Raw genomic sequence first — 15183 nt, 5'->3', positions numbered from 1 at the left:
GCATTATTCATAATGCATAAAATAGAAATAGAAAATGCACTATAAATATTATGGATATATTTCACTGTAACTGTATAAACCAACATATGGCTTCTCATCAATGACTTTTTCGTATATTTGTAAAATTCAGCGTATTTTGCGTTTAGTTTAGCTGTGCATCGTTGAGAATTGAATATACAGTTTTGACCTTTTCCACTCCACCAACTCAATTCAGACTTTAATGCAGATCTAAAAATTGGGCTTGAAAGCCCACATTCCAAAGTATATCTTTAGCGCATTTCGTTTTTATTTTACATGCGAGCGGAAAGACACATGATTTGTTCATGGGTTTGATCTGAAATTCGATACAAGTATATAGTTTTGGTGGTAAAAAGCTAAATTTAGCTAATTTTTGGTTTCTTGCCATCTAACTAAATTTTTGTTTTTGGAAAACGTAATATCCATTTAGCTTGTTTTATCCCTATAGTTTAAATTATCGTGCTTAAATGTATAAATGGGCCAAAATTAGAAATTTTTGTGCAATAAAAAAAACGCATCAAATTTCAATAACTTAGATTATAGCGTTTTTTAATTATCTTGCTCATAAGTAAAAACGATTCCGAAAATATTTTTTTTTCTGTCCAAAGAAGATGCCAAATACGGAAATTGATCAAAATCTCGAGGTTGTGTTTTTTACAAAAATACAACCTCGAAGATTTTGACTATTTTTCATATTTAAAAAAAGTAGTCATTCAAAATACTTTAATAAATTAGTTAATAAATTTTTAAACAAATTAAACCAGCAATTGGAATCAGCCGTATAATTAAAATAAAAGTTTTTAAAAACTGTAAATTATTTATTCATTTCAGTAGTATAAGTTGTATTCATTTTCATTGTTTTCATTCGAAGAATATTACGGTTGCACATTTTAATACTCTTTTCTATAAATTTCCTATTTATGGTACTTGGGAGGGGGATTTCCAATGAGGAATCAATTTTTCCTTTACTTCCTCATGAGATGGAGTTCTGAATTTTTTACAACAGTTATTCTGTTATATTGTTTACTACAGCTGGTATATTGCACGTTAGCCTACAACAATGCAATGTTTTTAAGGATTAACTGGGAATCAAAGAATTAATTTTAATTAAATTATTTATCCATCTCGAGTGAATTTGAGAAAGAAATACTCAATGGAACTGCCAAACTCACTTCCGGCGCCATCTAATGTGAATTTAAGAAAGAAATATTCAATGCAGCTGTCAAACTCACTACTGGCGCCATTTAGTGTACATTTAAGAAAGAAATATTAGATTAAATAATTATATCAAAATTAACTTATAATAAAAAATATTTAAAATGAGAAAAATATAATTTCTCTTTTTCTGCCGAACACTTCAGATTGCTATTCCTGTGAATATTTATTTTAGCTTCCAGACTGAAGCAATCACTGTAACCTCAAAAACGATTAGGATTTCACAACCCCATTTTATTTAATTGAATGTGATTTCAACACTTAATTCATCATTTCACTTTTTTTTTCTACTCAATTAACTCATATGAAATAGGTCAAATTGTTCATGAGAGAAAATATTAATATTAACTGCATGGTAGATAAATTTAAACAACTTCTTTATTTCTTAATTATTTGAAACAATAAAAATTTTTTTTATTATGTCTTTGCTAAAATATCTACATTAAGAAACTGTCAAGTTTCCCTTTATCTCATAAAGAATATATAAAAGCTATCGGGGGTGGTCTTCCCGAAATTTCCTCGCATACAATTTAATATAGGTGTATCAGAAAGTAAGAAGAAATTTCTCTTTTATAGTTATTGTATTAATCCCCTTCAGCATACTTAAAATTGTGTACTTGATGCAAGACAATGAACGTTATTTTTATTTTTTGTCTTCAGCACATAAGAGTTGTATTCTTCATAGTATTGTAAAGAAAATAGACACTTGTATATGAACCATATGCCACTGGCAAACAATAGTTAAAAAAGAAACTATTAGCCAGCAAAAGGTTCTAAAATTGAATATTGATTCTAAATAAAGTAAAAATTGAAGATTTTCATTAAAAGCATGTCTTGTACTTAAATATATTCAGCATGAAAAATTAGCCGAATTTTAATATTTTATGAACAACAAACAATAAAAAGATGGCGGAGAAATATTAATAACAACGGTGAAAACGATTCGAGTATCATTTCAATGATGAAATATATTTTTTAAAAATATGTTTTAAATATTTCCAAAAAAATTAATTAAAAAATAGAAAAAATTTGGTATAGATGAAAATGAAATTTTTGGAATTTTAAGATGATGTAAAAATAATTTTTATTATGTAATATTTTCAGAAACTATGGCGAAACAATATCAAATTTCTGCTTAATTTTAAATTAATTAAAATTCTAATTAGAATTTTTTTTTTTTAAAAATTGCATCTGGTTACATGTTTATCTAATATTTTATATGTGCAACGTTCGATAGCTCTAGTTAAAACGATCTAACCTGTATAACGCCAAAACCCCTCACAGATTCATGCACATTTATTTTTATTATTAATACAGCTATTTTTACAATTAAACTTTGTTAGTTACAAACTTAACTCTAATGTAATAATGTCTAGGAATCTTAATTTTTTGTTGCTGTTTTTTTTTAAATCTTACTTATAACATTATTTTATAAGCAATGCGTTCTTATTAGAGTTTGAATTTTTCGAAGTTTGATTGATTTCAAAGGTGTTCGGAGCGTGCATCTTTCTCTCTCTCTCAAAATAAAACTTTCATTTTTTATTTCGTCTTTTCTAAAAAGAAGAGTTCATCGTTCTTTGATTTGGAACATGATTAATCAAATTCAAGCTTGTGAATCGCAATTAATTTAATTTTAAATAAATATAATTTCCCATTGCTGTAATTGGAAAGAACTTTCGCAAATGGAAAGCTGATTCATCGTTTAAATAACGAATATCAAAAAGGACAAACCAAAAAGTTTATTATTTGATGATAGAATTTGTGTATTTAAAAGATTATTAAATTGGAATGAAGTTCATATTTTCTCAACAATTCTTATTATTTTTCAAAAATTGAATCTACAGATCACTAATCTTCTGCATTCTAATTACTTTAGAAACAATTTTTGTGACATTGAAGTGAGCTTTAGGTCATCCGAAGGTCGAAAATATCCTTCTTGGAATGATGCCTGAATGTATTTGAAAGCAATAACTCTAAAACGCAGCTTGTTAGATGGTTTGAATTTAGAATGTTCGTTCTTCATGAAAGTTAGATGCTTAAAACATTTCGGATGAAATCTCTATATGGGAAATATTCATATGATTGTTATCTGTTCTTCAGTGTGAATTATTAATCAGAACAACACAACGCGATAGATATAAAAATGTCTTCTGTTGAACTGTCTACATATATTAATGTCTATATATACTATCACATTCTGGCTTAATCCGTCAACTTGTAGACTGTGCAATTTGTTCCCTGTCTATGAATATGTGAATACGATAATTCAGGAGCTTAGTTATTTAGTTAGTTAGTCAGCTATATTAACGTCCCGTTTAAAGCAACACTAGGGCTATTTTGGGACGGACCTCGTCATTTCGAACCGCGGTCAGATGACGAGGACGAAACCTGAGCTGTCACCCCTCAACCACACCAACGGGAGGACGTTTGGCCCTGACGGATTTATCGTACAACAGACCCCATTACACGTCGGTTCTTCGGTGGAGTTAATTCAGGAGCATAACAAGCCTGGGAATGAAATTTAAAAATTGCTATTAAGTTTACATGTCGATATCGGACCCAGTTTTTCGATGACAGATGTCCTAATATGTGTACAAAATTTAACTTATAAGACAACAAGGGTAACACAAAATTTGTATAAGCATGTTGACAGGTGAAAAGAGAGTCCTACGCTCCTCTAGTTAGCATTCCTATTCTTACACTGTTTTTCTTATACTATTATATCTCATTTTCTGGTATTTCAATTGTATCAGTCCGTAAAACAGAAAGCATCTTTTAAATATGTAAATTTCTGAAAATATCGTAAAAAGATTTATTTTAAAGAAACCATAATAGGATAAATCGACTGATCTCATATAAAATTATTACATAAAAACATTATTTCGTTTATTCGTTATTCTTCATTAAAATATTATTTCGGTTTTTTCAGATTTTCAAGAAAAGTAATTCCATGAGGCAAAGTTCTAGATAAAAGTCTATTTTATTTCTAAATTTAAAAAAAAAAGTTCAGAATTTCATTTTCGTTATTTAAAAGAAGTAAGGTGTATCTACGTAGAATTGATTGCTTTAGCACTGGTACAGTTTCTTGATCATGTAGATGTCGGCCTGGTCGAAACCGGGTTTCTCGTAAGGCTCATAAAGCCTCTGTCCATTCTTGGCCACCATAGTGGGCAACCTGTTGGGAACTCTGGAGAAGGCGTAGTTACCGTAATGCATGATGGAGTTGTAATCGTAAGGAGTGAAAATCAGCTCCCGGCTAGGATCAGTGAGTACGAAGTTGTGGAGTTGATCTGTTAAACGAAGAAAATCGTAATTAAGCCTGAATCAAAACCGACCATATATTCATCATGCGAATATGTAAAATGTCTACTCACAATTTTTACTTGGAAAACACTAGATAGAAAGTGAATTATCAAAATATCTCATATCTAAATATGGAAGATTTATTTTCAAAATCAAATGTACAGATTGATGAAAAAATATTAAATGGCAATTTACGTAGATAGTTATTTAAGATAAAATTGAAGGTAGTTACTTCTTAAGAGTATGCGCAAGAAAAAGCGTAAATATCTGAGCTAAAAATCTAATCATTATCTCCAAATTAACTACATTCGCAAGGACTGGATCAGGTAGTATTCAGTGGGTCCCTTCTCATGTGGGCATCCACGGAAATGAAATTGCTGATGCTCTGGCCAAGGAAGGAAGTGTAAGTCCCCCCCCCACCTCTTTCTGACAGCAAGCAGCAGATATTCACGCCTTTTTTAAGAGAAATTAACTAAACGCCCTCTAAGAACTAAAATGAAATGGAGGATTCCCCCAAAGCATGACTATGCCGGAAGATGTCCAAGTTTGTCTATGGCGTGCACCAGTCCAAGTAGTGTTCAAACTTTCTTATCTAGGCTAAGTTCTGGTCATATAAAAAGTCTTTTCTTCATCAGAGGCCAAAATATGTATACCTCTTGCCACTACTCGACAGTCGTTTCTCCCCCTCAAATCATTGACTATATTAGTGCCTCTGTGAGGCAGCTGGTAAATGAGGTAGAGTCAGTTTGCAATCTATCATACGAAACAATCTCTTGGACTTGGTTTGAATTGGTTTTTTAATTCAAGAAGATAAGCAACAACAACTAAAATCTAAAATTTTGAAATCTGTTAGCTAAATAACTTTATACTCCAAATTGTAACTTATTGAGAAAAATGTTACAATCTTTTGTTTTGCTGAACTAAGTAAAGGGATTGGTAAATTACTAAGGATAAACAAACTGATGTTTGAGGTTAAAGTAGCTATTTACAAAGTTATGCAGTCTGCGAGCTCCTGACCGACGGTATGAGCACAAATAATTTATTAATTAGAGAAACTTCTAATTTCAGCAAAGAGAGTGGTATGAGATTAATTTAAATCCAATGAAATTAATTTAAATTTAAATTAAAAGGAATGTATTTAAATTTTAAAAATCACAATCGCCTTTATCATGAATGCAAAAGGACTTACTTGGAATAACATTGTTTTGATAAACAGTGATGTATTTGTCTCTGTCAGATCGCTGATGTTCGTGGAACAGACCAATAGCGTGACCAAGTTCGTGAATAACCAATCCGACGTAAGCGCAGCCTTGACCCAGAGAGAGGTCCTGTCGGCCTCCGTTTCTGCCAATCATGGACCAGCATCTAGAAATTTTAGTTCGTTAATATTTTGCTAACTATAAAGTATTTCCTCTGCATATGAAACTAGCCGTTTTAAATCATCCAAATCAATAACTGAAATTGTGAATTGATTGTGTGACATCCTATGAAAAAATGTGTGAATCGGACAAATCAACTGTTATGAATCAACAATATTCAAACAGCGGCTGATGGAATAATAATTTTAAATAGTGATTTTTTAATTTTCAGTGATACAATGTAAAGTCATTATTTTATTCAAACCATTTTTGTAGTTTCAGATATCTGTGATGTAAATTCATACGTTTAGATATTTCAACAAAGCAAAAAAAAAATCTAGACAAAAATTAATGTTTCAAACAAAAGATCTTATGTTAATGCTTGCCGTCCTCTGTTAAACAAACATCTTTTGTAACAGAAATAAAAAGTTGTTTTGAAAAAAGAGATATTAATAATAAAATGGTTTTGTGTTTTTTTTTAAATTGTTGATTGGATTTTTTTTTAGTTTTTAGTAGTATTAGCTAAAACTAATTAGACTTCTTAACAGTTGATTGTAAGTTCATTAGTAACATTAATTGTGATTATTATTTGTCAGTTATTGCTTTACTTTTCAAACTATTATCGATAAGTAAATCTGGTTCAATTAAATGTTAGTAGTCTTTCCTTCGAAATATAAGTCCTTTAAATCACTAAATATATTTAAATTTTTTACATAAAAATTTTAAAAAATCAGTATGAAAGGATTGTATAAAGGAATATTGCTTTCCATATAAGCTTAAAAATATTTTGTTTAATATTTAAATTAGCAGGCTCATTTATCAACGTGTGTTTTAGAGGTAATTTGCGAACTTCATCTCACTTTTTCTATGCTAAGAGTAGAGAAAATAGTGTAATCTTCAAAAGAAAAATTGAATTCGAGATTTTAACGTATCTTCACGTTTGAAATTTTCTTGAGTTTGAAGAACACATTTTTTGGCGTTATCTCCTCTCTCTGTCCATTCATTTCTCAACACGACAACTCAAAAAAATTTGAGTTAGGCGGATGAAATTTGGTATATGGTCTTTCGACCAAATTTGTGGACTTCTATCAATTTTTCAACGAAATCCGTTGAAAGACGGTCTATTTCTCTTCTGCTCAAATACAAGTGTACTTGTTAACTTCAAAACGCAAAGAATTATATATAGAAAATTTGGTACAGAGATTAAGCATCTGAATTGTACATTCTTAACAAATTTTGTTACTTTTCCGTTAGCCAGGCGCAAATGTCGCCAATTGTGAACCAAACGCAAATTTGCCGTAAGAAATTTGGCGGAATTCTACATTATTTGGAGATTTTTCGCTTGCGCCCGGAAAACGGAAAAGTACCCAAATTTTGAATCGCATTTTTTGTTTCTAATCAAAGGGATTACCGTCTATTCGTATATGCATTCGAATGCACGTGACAACTCATAATGTAAATTCGGTATGTGGACTATAACTGCAGTTCTGTGCGAAATTTCGGTTCCAATCGTTTGGAGAATATACGCCTATATAAATTCAGTGACGATGATATTGTCGCGTCCGCGTTAGATCGGAGAAAGGGGTGCAGTAACTTCTGAAAGTAGGGACCCTGAGAACCCGAGGGCAGAAGTCTGACTTCCAGCTCATATGACGTTGACACTCACACACTCGCTTTCACAGCCCCATACACTTCACAGATTTAACACAGGAGTAAGAACAACCATGCCCGAACCAAGACTCGAGTCCGGGACACCCATATCACGGGGACCCCTAGGTCAGAACACCGGTATATATACCGGCATATAAATTCATTAAATATGTTATATTCATAACAAAGATCTCTATCCGCAATGAATATTCGCCAGTATTATGCAAGGCCGTGCCTAAATATTTCATATACACAATTTTGTGGGGTTAGAGATAAAACTGTTATCGGTAAGTATGGGAGTTATTTTACGAGGACACATCTTCTACTAGTTACAATTAAATTTAAACAGATAAATAATTATCTTATCCTTTAGAAAGATGTTGCGAATTTTTAGCGTGTATGGCGAACAATTCAGAAAGATTGTCTGACTAAGAATCAAAGTAGATGGCCTGATCAACTTTGTGTCTTTACTTGCTGAAGAATGCCTAGTTACAAATTAGTAATATCCTTTACTGCTATGTTAATCTTATGATAGAAAAGAAAGACTTACAGAGAATCATAACAGATGCTTAGCAAATGTCCTTCGTACTTGGCGACATGGATGACAAAAATTAAGCTTTCGGAAAATGGAAATATTATGGCTTTATGCCTATTAGGAACTGAAATTAGAAACTCCTTCTGGAGAATGCCATGTAGTGTCATGCCCAATCGGCAGGCTATAAAACCGAGGCGATCACATAAAGATTACAAGAATCTCTGAAGTCTGTTCTCAGAACAAGTCTAAAGCTGATAGATGTAAAATGTTATTGCTATCGATATTCTTTACTTAATGATTTACTGTTCACTTATGTCACTAAATTTTGAAAGTGCTATTTTTCGTGTACGTTTTGGATAGACTTTGGACTTGTGCTTCCGGTTTTCAGGAATAATTGTCGAATAAAGCGTCATTTTCCACTATCCAGCATTCTGTACTTCGTCCACTGTAGATGCACCCGATAATTTTCATAACAGTATGTTTAAATATTTAAAGAAAATCTCATGAAAAAGAAAACTTTTTATGAATTCGCCAATTAGAGGTGAAAATACTTATTGTGATAGATAATATCATACCCGTTTCCAAAGTACATTCTGATGTAGTCTCTTTCATTAGTCCTGGGTACAAATCGAATGCAGGTGTGCTTGTGGTACTGTTCCATTCCCTGTAAAATCACGTTACGGAATCGACCTAAAAAATTACGATTTCTTTCATTTCCTCATTTACATTATACAATATTCTGCTCAACAGAGATATGATAGTTCAGTTTCCACTTTCAAATTATATCAGGAAAAAAATAGCTACAAAAAAATAAAGTTTACTTGGACTATCGGGAAAAATTTTAGAAAATTTTTACCCACCCAAAGATGGATCTATAACGTAAGGAACAACACCACGTCCTGGATATCCTGGCCAACGGAATCTGGGATCTCTTATACCAGCCTAGAATAAGAAATTTTTCGAATTTCAATTTAATCTGGATGAAGTGCTAAATTTTATTACTTTATAAAGTGAAAAAAATAACGCTTAGATACTTAAATAAATTATTTTAGCCTAAAACATTACAGTTAACTTTTCAGTCAGTTGCCTTTGATATTAAATTTCATCCCGACATCTTATTTTAACAAAATAGAAAAAAAAATTTAATTCATGGTTCATAACAAAAAGCGAAATCATCAAAAATTAGTTTGCAAGGAACAAATTAAAAAATATTAAGATTTAGTGCAAAGATTTTTTAAAGATGTTTGCTGTTTTTATGTTCTAATATGTGTGCATAAAAAATTTCATAAATCTGAGTCAATAATTTTTAAAATGCTTAATAAAGTCCACTGCCACCTTAACGCTTTATAGGGCATAATTTCGGGGCATTGAAAAATAAAGTAATTTTTTAGGGTTATATCATGATAAACTGATGATGTAAATAATAAAACATCAAAAGTTGTATAAATGAAACCACTTTAGATGTAAACTGAAAATGGTAAGCATACTTACCACTGAACGTTAAAGGCAAGAAATATCATTTATGTTTATTGGTAAATATTTACCACTCAATTTTAGGTAATTTTAGGTAACTCAATTTTAGGTAACACTTTTATACAGTTTTTTAGTTAGAAATTATGGAAGTCCTCGGAATTCAAATTCAGTACATTAAAGTTTGAAATTTATTTTGCATTTGTTCGGCTGGTTGGGCTGATCGCTCCATTGCATAAAAATAAAACTGTTGCAATCTGATGCAGTTTTATTAATAACATCTTAGCCAGGTTTCTCATTGAGAAATAAACTAGAATATCATAAACTACAATATGCAATTAATCAATACAATAAAAATAAAGTCAAAATATGCATAAACTTATTAACAAGAAGATTCTGAATTTTAAGACATTCCAACTGCATCAACAGTTTTTGCTCATTTTTTAAAAATGAATCTTTAATTTAAATTAAATAAATTCAATAACAAATAATCATAATTAATTATAAGAATATTTTAGACGTAAGGAATACAACGCAGTGGTGTTTCATTTCTAAAAACTTTTTCAGAAATTAAAATTTAATGACTTAATGTCGCTACGAAAGCCTTTCCATCGTGAATCTAATTGTTCTATTTATAATTTTAAAGCACTTTTTTGAGTCGTCATAAAAAAATGCAGGTGGTATCGAAACAAAAGATACGCATTCAGAATGCTTCAAATAGTATTAAAACGGATTGCTGTTTGGATATTGCAAGTATCACCAAGGTAAATCACATAAAACAATTACGATTCAAGCAAATATAATTTTAAACTTTCTTCTGTGTTGTGCTCAAATTTATTTCCCATTGTCGTTTAAAAGGAAGTTGAAAAATCTTTAAGTACGATTAAACTGTTTTTAATAATAAGACTTATAATAATAATAAGACTTATTCCTTAAGATCTTCTTTATTATTTTACATTATTATTATTATTATTATTTTACTTACATCAGTTTCGTTCCATTCATCAGGGAAGATCATGTCTCCGCCATAGTGTTCGCCGTGTAAAGCTGCTCTGGCTACGGCTATGGGGGTAAAGGAAAGATTTTTTTAATCATTTGAAAATGTATTCATTTGGATGGGCATTAAATTATTTTAATAGTCTATATAAAAATATTTTATTTGAAGAATAAAATTTAATTTTTCCTTTCCCTTCATATGAAAATGTCTTTTTCTGAGATTTATGCTGTTCCCAACGATGCGGTGGCCTGTTGGTAAGGTCTCGGCTTCAGAAACGGGTTTGAGACCCGATTCCCCCGAAGAACCATTGTGTACTCGGGTCTGGTGCACATTAAATCCGTCGGAACCAACGTCCACCAGTTGGTGTGGTATGGACGTTTCGAGAGAGTGAGGGGGTCCCAGCTCAGGTTTCGTTCTCGTCGTCTAATCGTGGCTCAGAATTACGATTTCAGTCCCAGCAAAGCCTCAGTGTTGCTTTAAAATGGATCATTAATGTAATGAACTGAACTCAGCTTTGCTATTCAACGTTGATTTCAGTACGATAATATATACAACCTGGCTGCTATGAGTAAATAGTGTAATATAATATAAAATTTGCATGGTATAAAAATGCTTGAAATGCCCTTCTTTGAATAAGACATCCTACTCAAGGGATTGGTCCTAGAGCTATTAAATTTGGCACGTAATTACTTCTTCATAAGTAGATGATTGCCAAGAAAAAAAAATTGTTGAAATTCTTTATTTTTAAAATGAAACGAAACGTAACTGTGTTAACTCAATAATTTCAAATTCTATATAACACTAATTGTTAAAATATAATAATCAAGTTTTAAAAAATTTAAATTCACTCTAAATTAATATCCTATAATTGATGTTTAAGCTTCAGCAAATATAAAAATACAAACGCAAACGATACACTGCAGAATCAGATTTGGTTTTAATTATTTATCTGCTTGGAGTGGTTTCTTTCTTTATAAATTGGATTATTACTTTATACTTGTCTTTATGTTTAAAAGTATAAATAAATCATGTTGCTTCAAAATATTTAAATCAAGATTCAATTTTATTTAAAATGTTTACGATTTTTAAATGAAATTTCTGCTCCATTAAACTTAGTATTTTTCTTCAAATTGTTTGTAAATTTGCAAAATCATTATGCAATTTCATCACATATCAATGAAAATATGCTTAATATTTTTAAAATTCATATTGATAAAAGTTTTCTTAAAACTATTTACGAAGTAACTTGATTAAATAATTGATTGTCAGTAACTATTTACAAAGTAATTAAATTCAGAATAATCCTATATTTTCGGTTCTTTTTAATCAGTTATAAGATAAATTCTTGCATACACTGCATATCATTATAATTTCTTTTTTTAATAATTTTGGTAGGAATGCTATATTTTCCATTTAAATAGCATATGGAAAAGAAAAAAAAACTGTCTACTAAAAAATAATTTTTCTTTTGTAAATTACATTTCATAAATGATATTTTGTATCTGTCTTTGTAGATGCATATATTGTAGAAAATCAAATGAAACCCATCATTTATAGATAAAAGGATTGGTTAAACAGAAAATTTGAAATATTTCTATTATTGATGAAAAATAGAAGTAAAATGGAAATAAAATTTTTTTTATTTTTAAAGATATAAAGATAATAAAGCCTATACAATTTGAGTAAAAAAAATTATAGAAACTGAATGCAATATTTTAATTATTAAAGAAAGAAAGAAACCAGCTCTTTATTGGAACAGAAAGTATAAGGAAACATTTCATTTTTCTTTGTACTTTCCACGCACTTATTTTTTTTATATACTTATAGCTCAGAAAGAAGAAAGTATTCCTTCTATAAACAAAACTCCCTAAATTAATCAGGATGTGTATGGAATAATCAGTATGTGTATGGAATAATCAGGATGTGTATGGAATAATCAGGATGTGTATTCAATAATCAGGATGTGTATTGAATAATCAGGATGTGTATGGAATAATCAGGATGTGTATGGAATAATCAGTATGTGTATGGAATAATCAGGATGTGTATGGAATAATCAGGATGTGTATTGAATAATCAGGATGTGTATTGAATAATCAGGATGTGTATGGAATAATCAGGGTATGTATGGAATAATTTAATCCTAAAACGAAGGAAAGAAGGAAAAAAACACAGAAATCTGGAAGTAGGATGAAATTATTTATTTATAGAAAAAAAAAAACAATAGTTTCGTTATAAATTAAACCCTCAATTGTAGTATGCAGAATATGCGATGGAATAATTTGATTATAAGAGCAAGGAAGGTCGATCGAATTATTAAAATGAAAAGAACAAAGAAACATTTTCAAATCTTGAAGGAAGATCGCATTCTAGTATCCCTTAATGCGCTAAGCAAAATTTTCTTCTAAAAGGAAATTTTGCATACTTAATTTTTACATTTATGATGCGCACTTGTATTAAGAGAAAATGGCTAATTGCTTCATTATAATTAAAGAAAATAAAAGGTTATTATCTATCTTAATTAAAGGAAAATATGTGTGAAATAATTTGTTTTTAAGAGCAAGAAAGAATGAACGAATCACTGAAAAGGAAATAATAATGAAACATTTTCAGTTCTAGAAGGAAGATAGCATTCTAGTATCCCTTAAAATATCGAGCAAAATTTTCTTTTGAAAGAAAATTTTACATGCTTGATTTTTTCGTTTTATGAGAATCGTCAGGATTAAGTGAAAACTGTGAATTGATCCGTTATAGTGAAAGGAAATAAGAAATAATTGTCTGTCTCTACTAATAATAGAAAAGAATTTGAGTATATCTGCATGTTGACGCTTTAAATGCCATATCATGGCCATAACACGGTCACTGATTTGAAATTTCCATTAGAACCAAAATGACGCAAAATTTTGGCATTTTCTGAAAATAATTTTCTAAGATGTTAAAACAAAATAAATTATTTTGGTATCGCATTGAAAATTCGAAAATATATAATGATGTCCAATTTGATAGAAAAATTTATTTTATGTTTAATTAATTAAAAAATAGTTTAAGCATATTTTGAAACAATATATTTCATTATTGAAGTGAACCTCAATCCTTCACATTTTACTACCGACAATTCATTTGATAAAGATAAGAAAGATTCCATTTATTTTTCCATATTGAATAGGCTCAAATATATATAACAAAAATTTGGACATTTTACTGTTTTCGCTCTAGATTCAAAATCAAATGATGACGAAAAACTATTTTAAATGAGCCCATTTTAAAAACACTATTACTTTTTCCTGTGAAATAAATGAATATATAAAGATATACATAGAAAAAATAAATAAATGATTTAGTATCATGAATCAGATGTGAAAGGCGTCTGAAATAGTAAGAGTTATATACCTTTCTAAATTTAAAAGTTTCACTGAGAAAGTCATAAGACCAAGTTACAAAAATTATTTAATTGAAATTACCAGCCATCAATAAAATCGGCGAAATAATTGATCGCCAAAAAAGGCTGTTATATCAATAAGAACTGCTTATTTTCATAGTTAATAATGTTGGCGACTTACCTTCTTCCTCCAAAGTCTGGGGTCCAGTAGGAGTTGGCACAAATTCTTCGTGCTGTTCACTGTTGTGGTAGCCATTGTGGGAGAAGATGGCCGCCAAGGAAAGGATTAGTTTCCACAACATGTTTGTTGGAGGAAGGGTGAGCAGGGTACTGGGCATCTGCTGTTCAAACTTCCCTTTTAAACTAAACCTTATCTCTCATCCTACCTGCACTTCAGCAATTTTCCAGACGATAATGCTGTATATTTCGGTGCACCCTTCTTGGAATTGAAAGCACAAGCAGTTTTAAATAAAAACAGTAAGTGATATTGGATATTCCAAACTCATCAAAATCGCGGATCAATTTTAAAAGACGAAGATCGAAATGTGAAAAGGTCAGGAGATTTTTTTCATAGTAATGAAGTCCAAACGCATCATCTGATGGGCAGCATATTGATTGCAGTGAGTGATAAGATTTCGAATGAATACTTTTTCGAATTATGAGATAAGAAAATAAAAGTTTAATTTGATAAGTATATGCTTGAACTTAATTTAATGCTTGATTCCTGTAACATTGATAACTTATAACAAAAAAAAGGAAATGTGGATATCTTTCGTAAAACACTTACGACAGCATATAATATTAGATTCGAATTCCTCAATGAATCTAGTAATAATGATTTGTGATATCCAGGTCTTTAACTCTGTGGGCCAACCGGGATATATATGTCCCGCTGATATTTTTAAATCATCCAGAGGGATAAGCAAGCGGGAAGTTTATTGAAGTGCATGTCGCAATAGTTTTCTGTGATTAAATTCATATGTTAGTGTAATTTTTAACTATATTTTAGTAATAAAGAAACCCGAACGAAAACTGTATGTGCCATGAATAAGGTTGCACTCTGCAAAAACTGTTTTGCAATGTATCATACATGGAAATATCATGAATAATGTTGGATAGGTAATTGGTAAGAATTTTCTTGCAATAAAGTTGTTTTAAATTATTATAAAAACTAAAGAATCAACTTTTCACCGTGTTTTATATGGTCACCTCAACCCCAATGGTGAAAAAAGGCCCCTGGGACACAAATGAACCACCA

General features: G+C 30.3%; 1 protein-coding gene across 1 annotated transcript; it reads right to left on the bottom strand.

Moving 5' to 3' along the window:
• Positions 1-4299: 4299 nt before the first annotated feature.
• LOC129968325 (astacin-like metalloprotease toxin 5) lies at positions 4300-14263 on the bottom strand. The gene is made up of 6 exons (XM_056082181.1): positions 14107-14263; positions 10535-10611; positions 8940-9021; positions 8655-8769; positions 5726-5901; positions 4300-4523 (listed from the first exon to the last, which is right to left on the bottom strand). Exons 1-6 carry the CDS (start codon positions 14261-14263, stop codon positions 4300-4302), a joined length of 831 nt encoding a protein of 276 aa, XP_055938156.1.
• Between the last annotated feature and the right edge of the window lie 920 nt (positions 14264-15183).

Source organism: Argiope bruennichi, chromosome 5 (genome assembly GCF_947563725.1).
Source record: "Argiope bruennichi chromosome 5, qqArgBrue1.1, whole genome shotgun sequence".
Classification (NCBI taxonomy): Eukaryota; Metazoa; Arthropoda; class Arachnida; order Araneae; family Araneidae; genus Argiope; species Argiope bruennichi.
The sequence above is the reverse complement of the archived record's forward strand: the minus strand, read 5'-3'. Positions and strand labels throughout refer to the sequence as shown.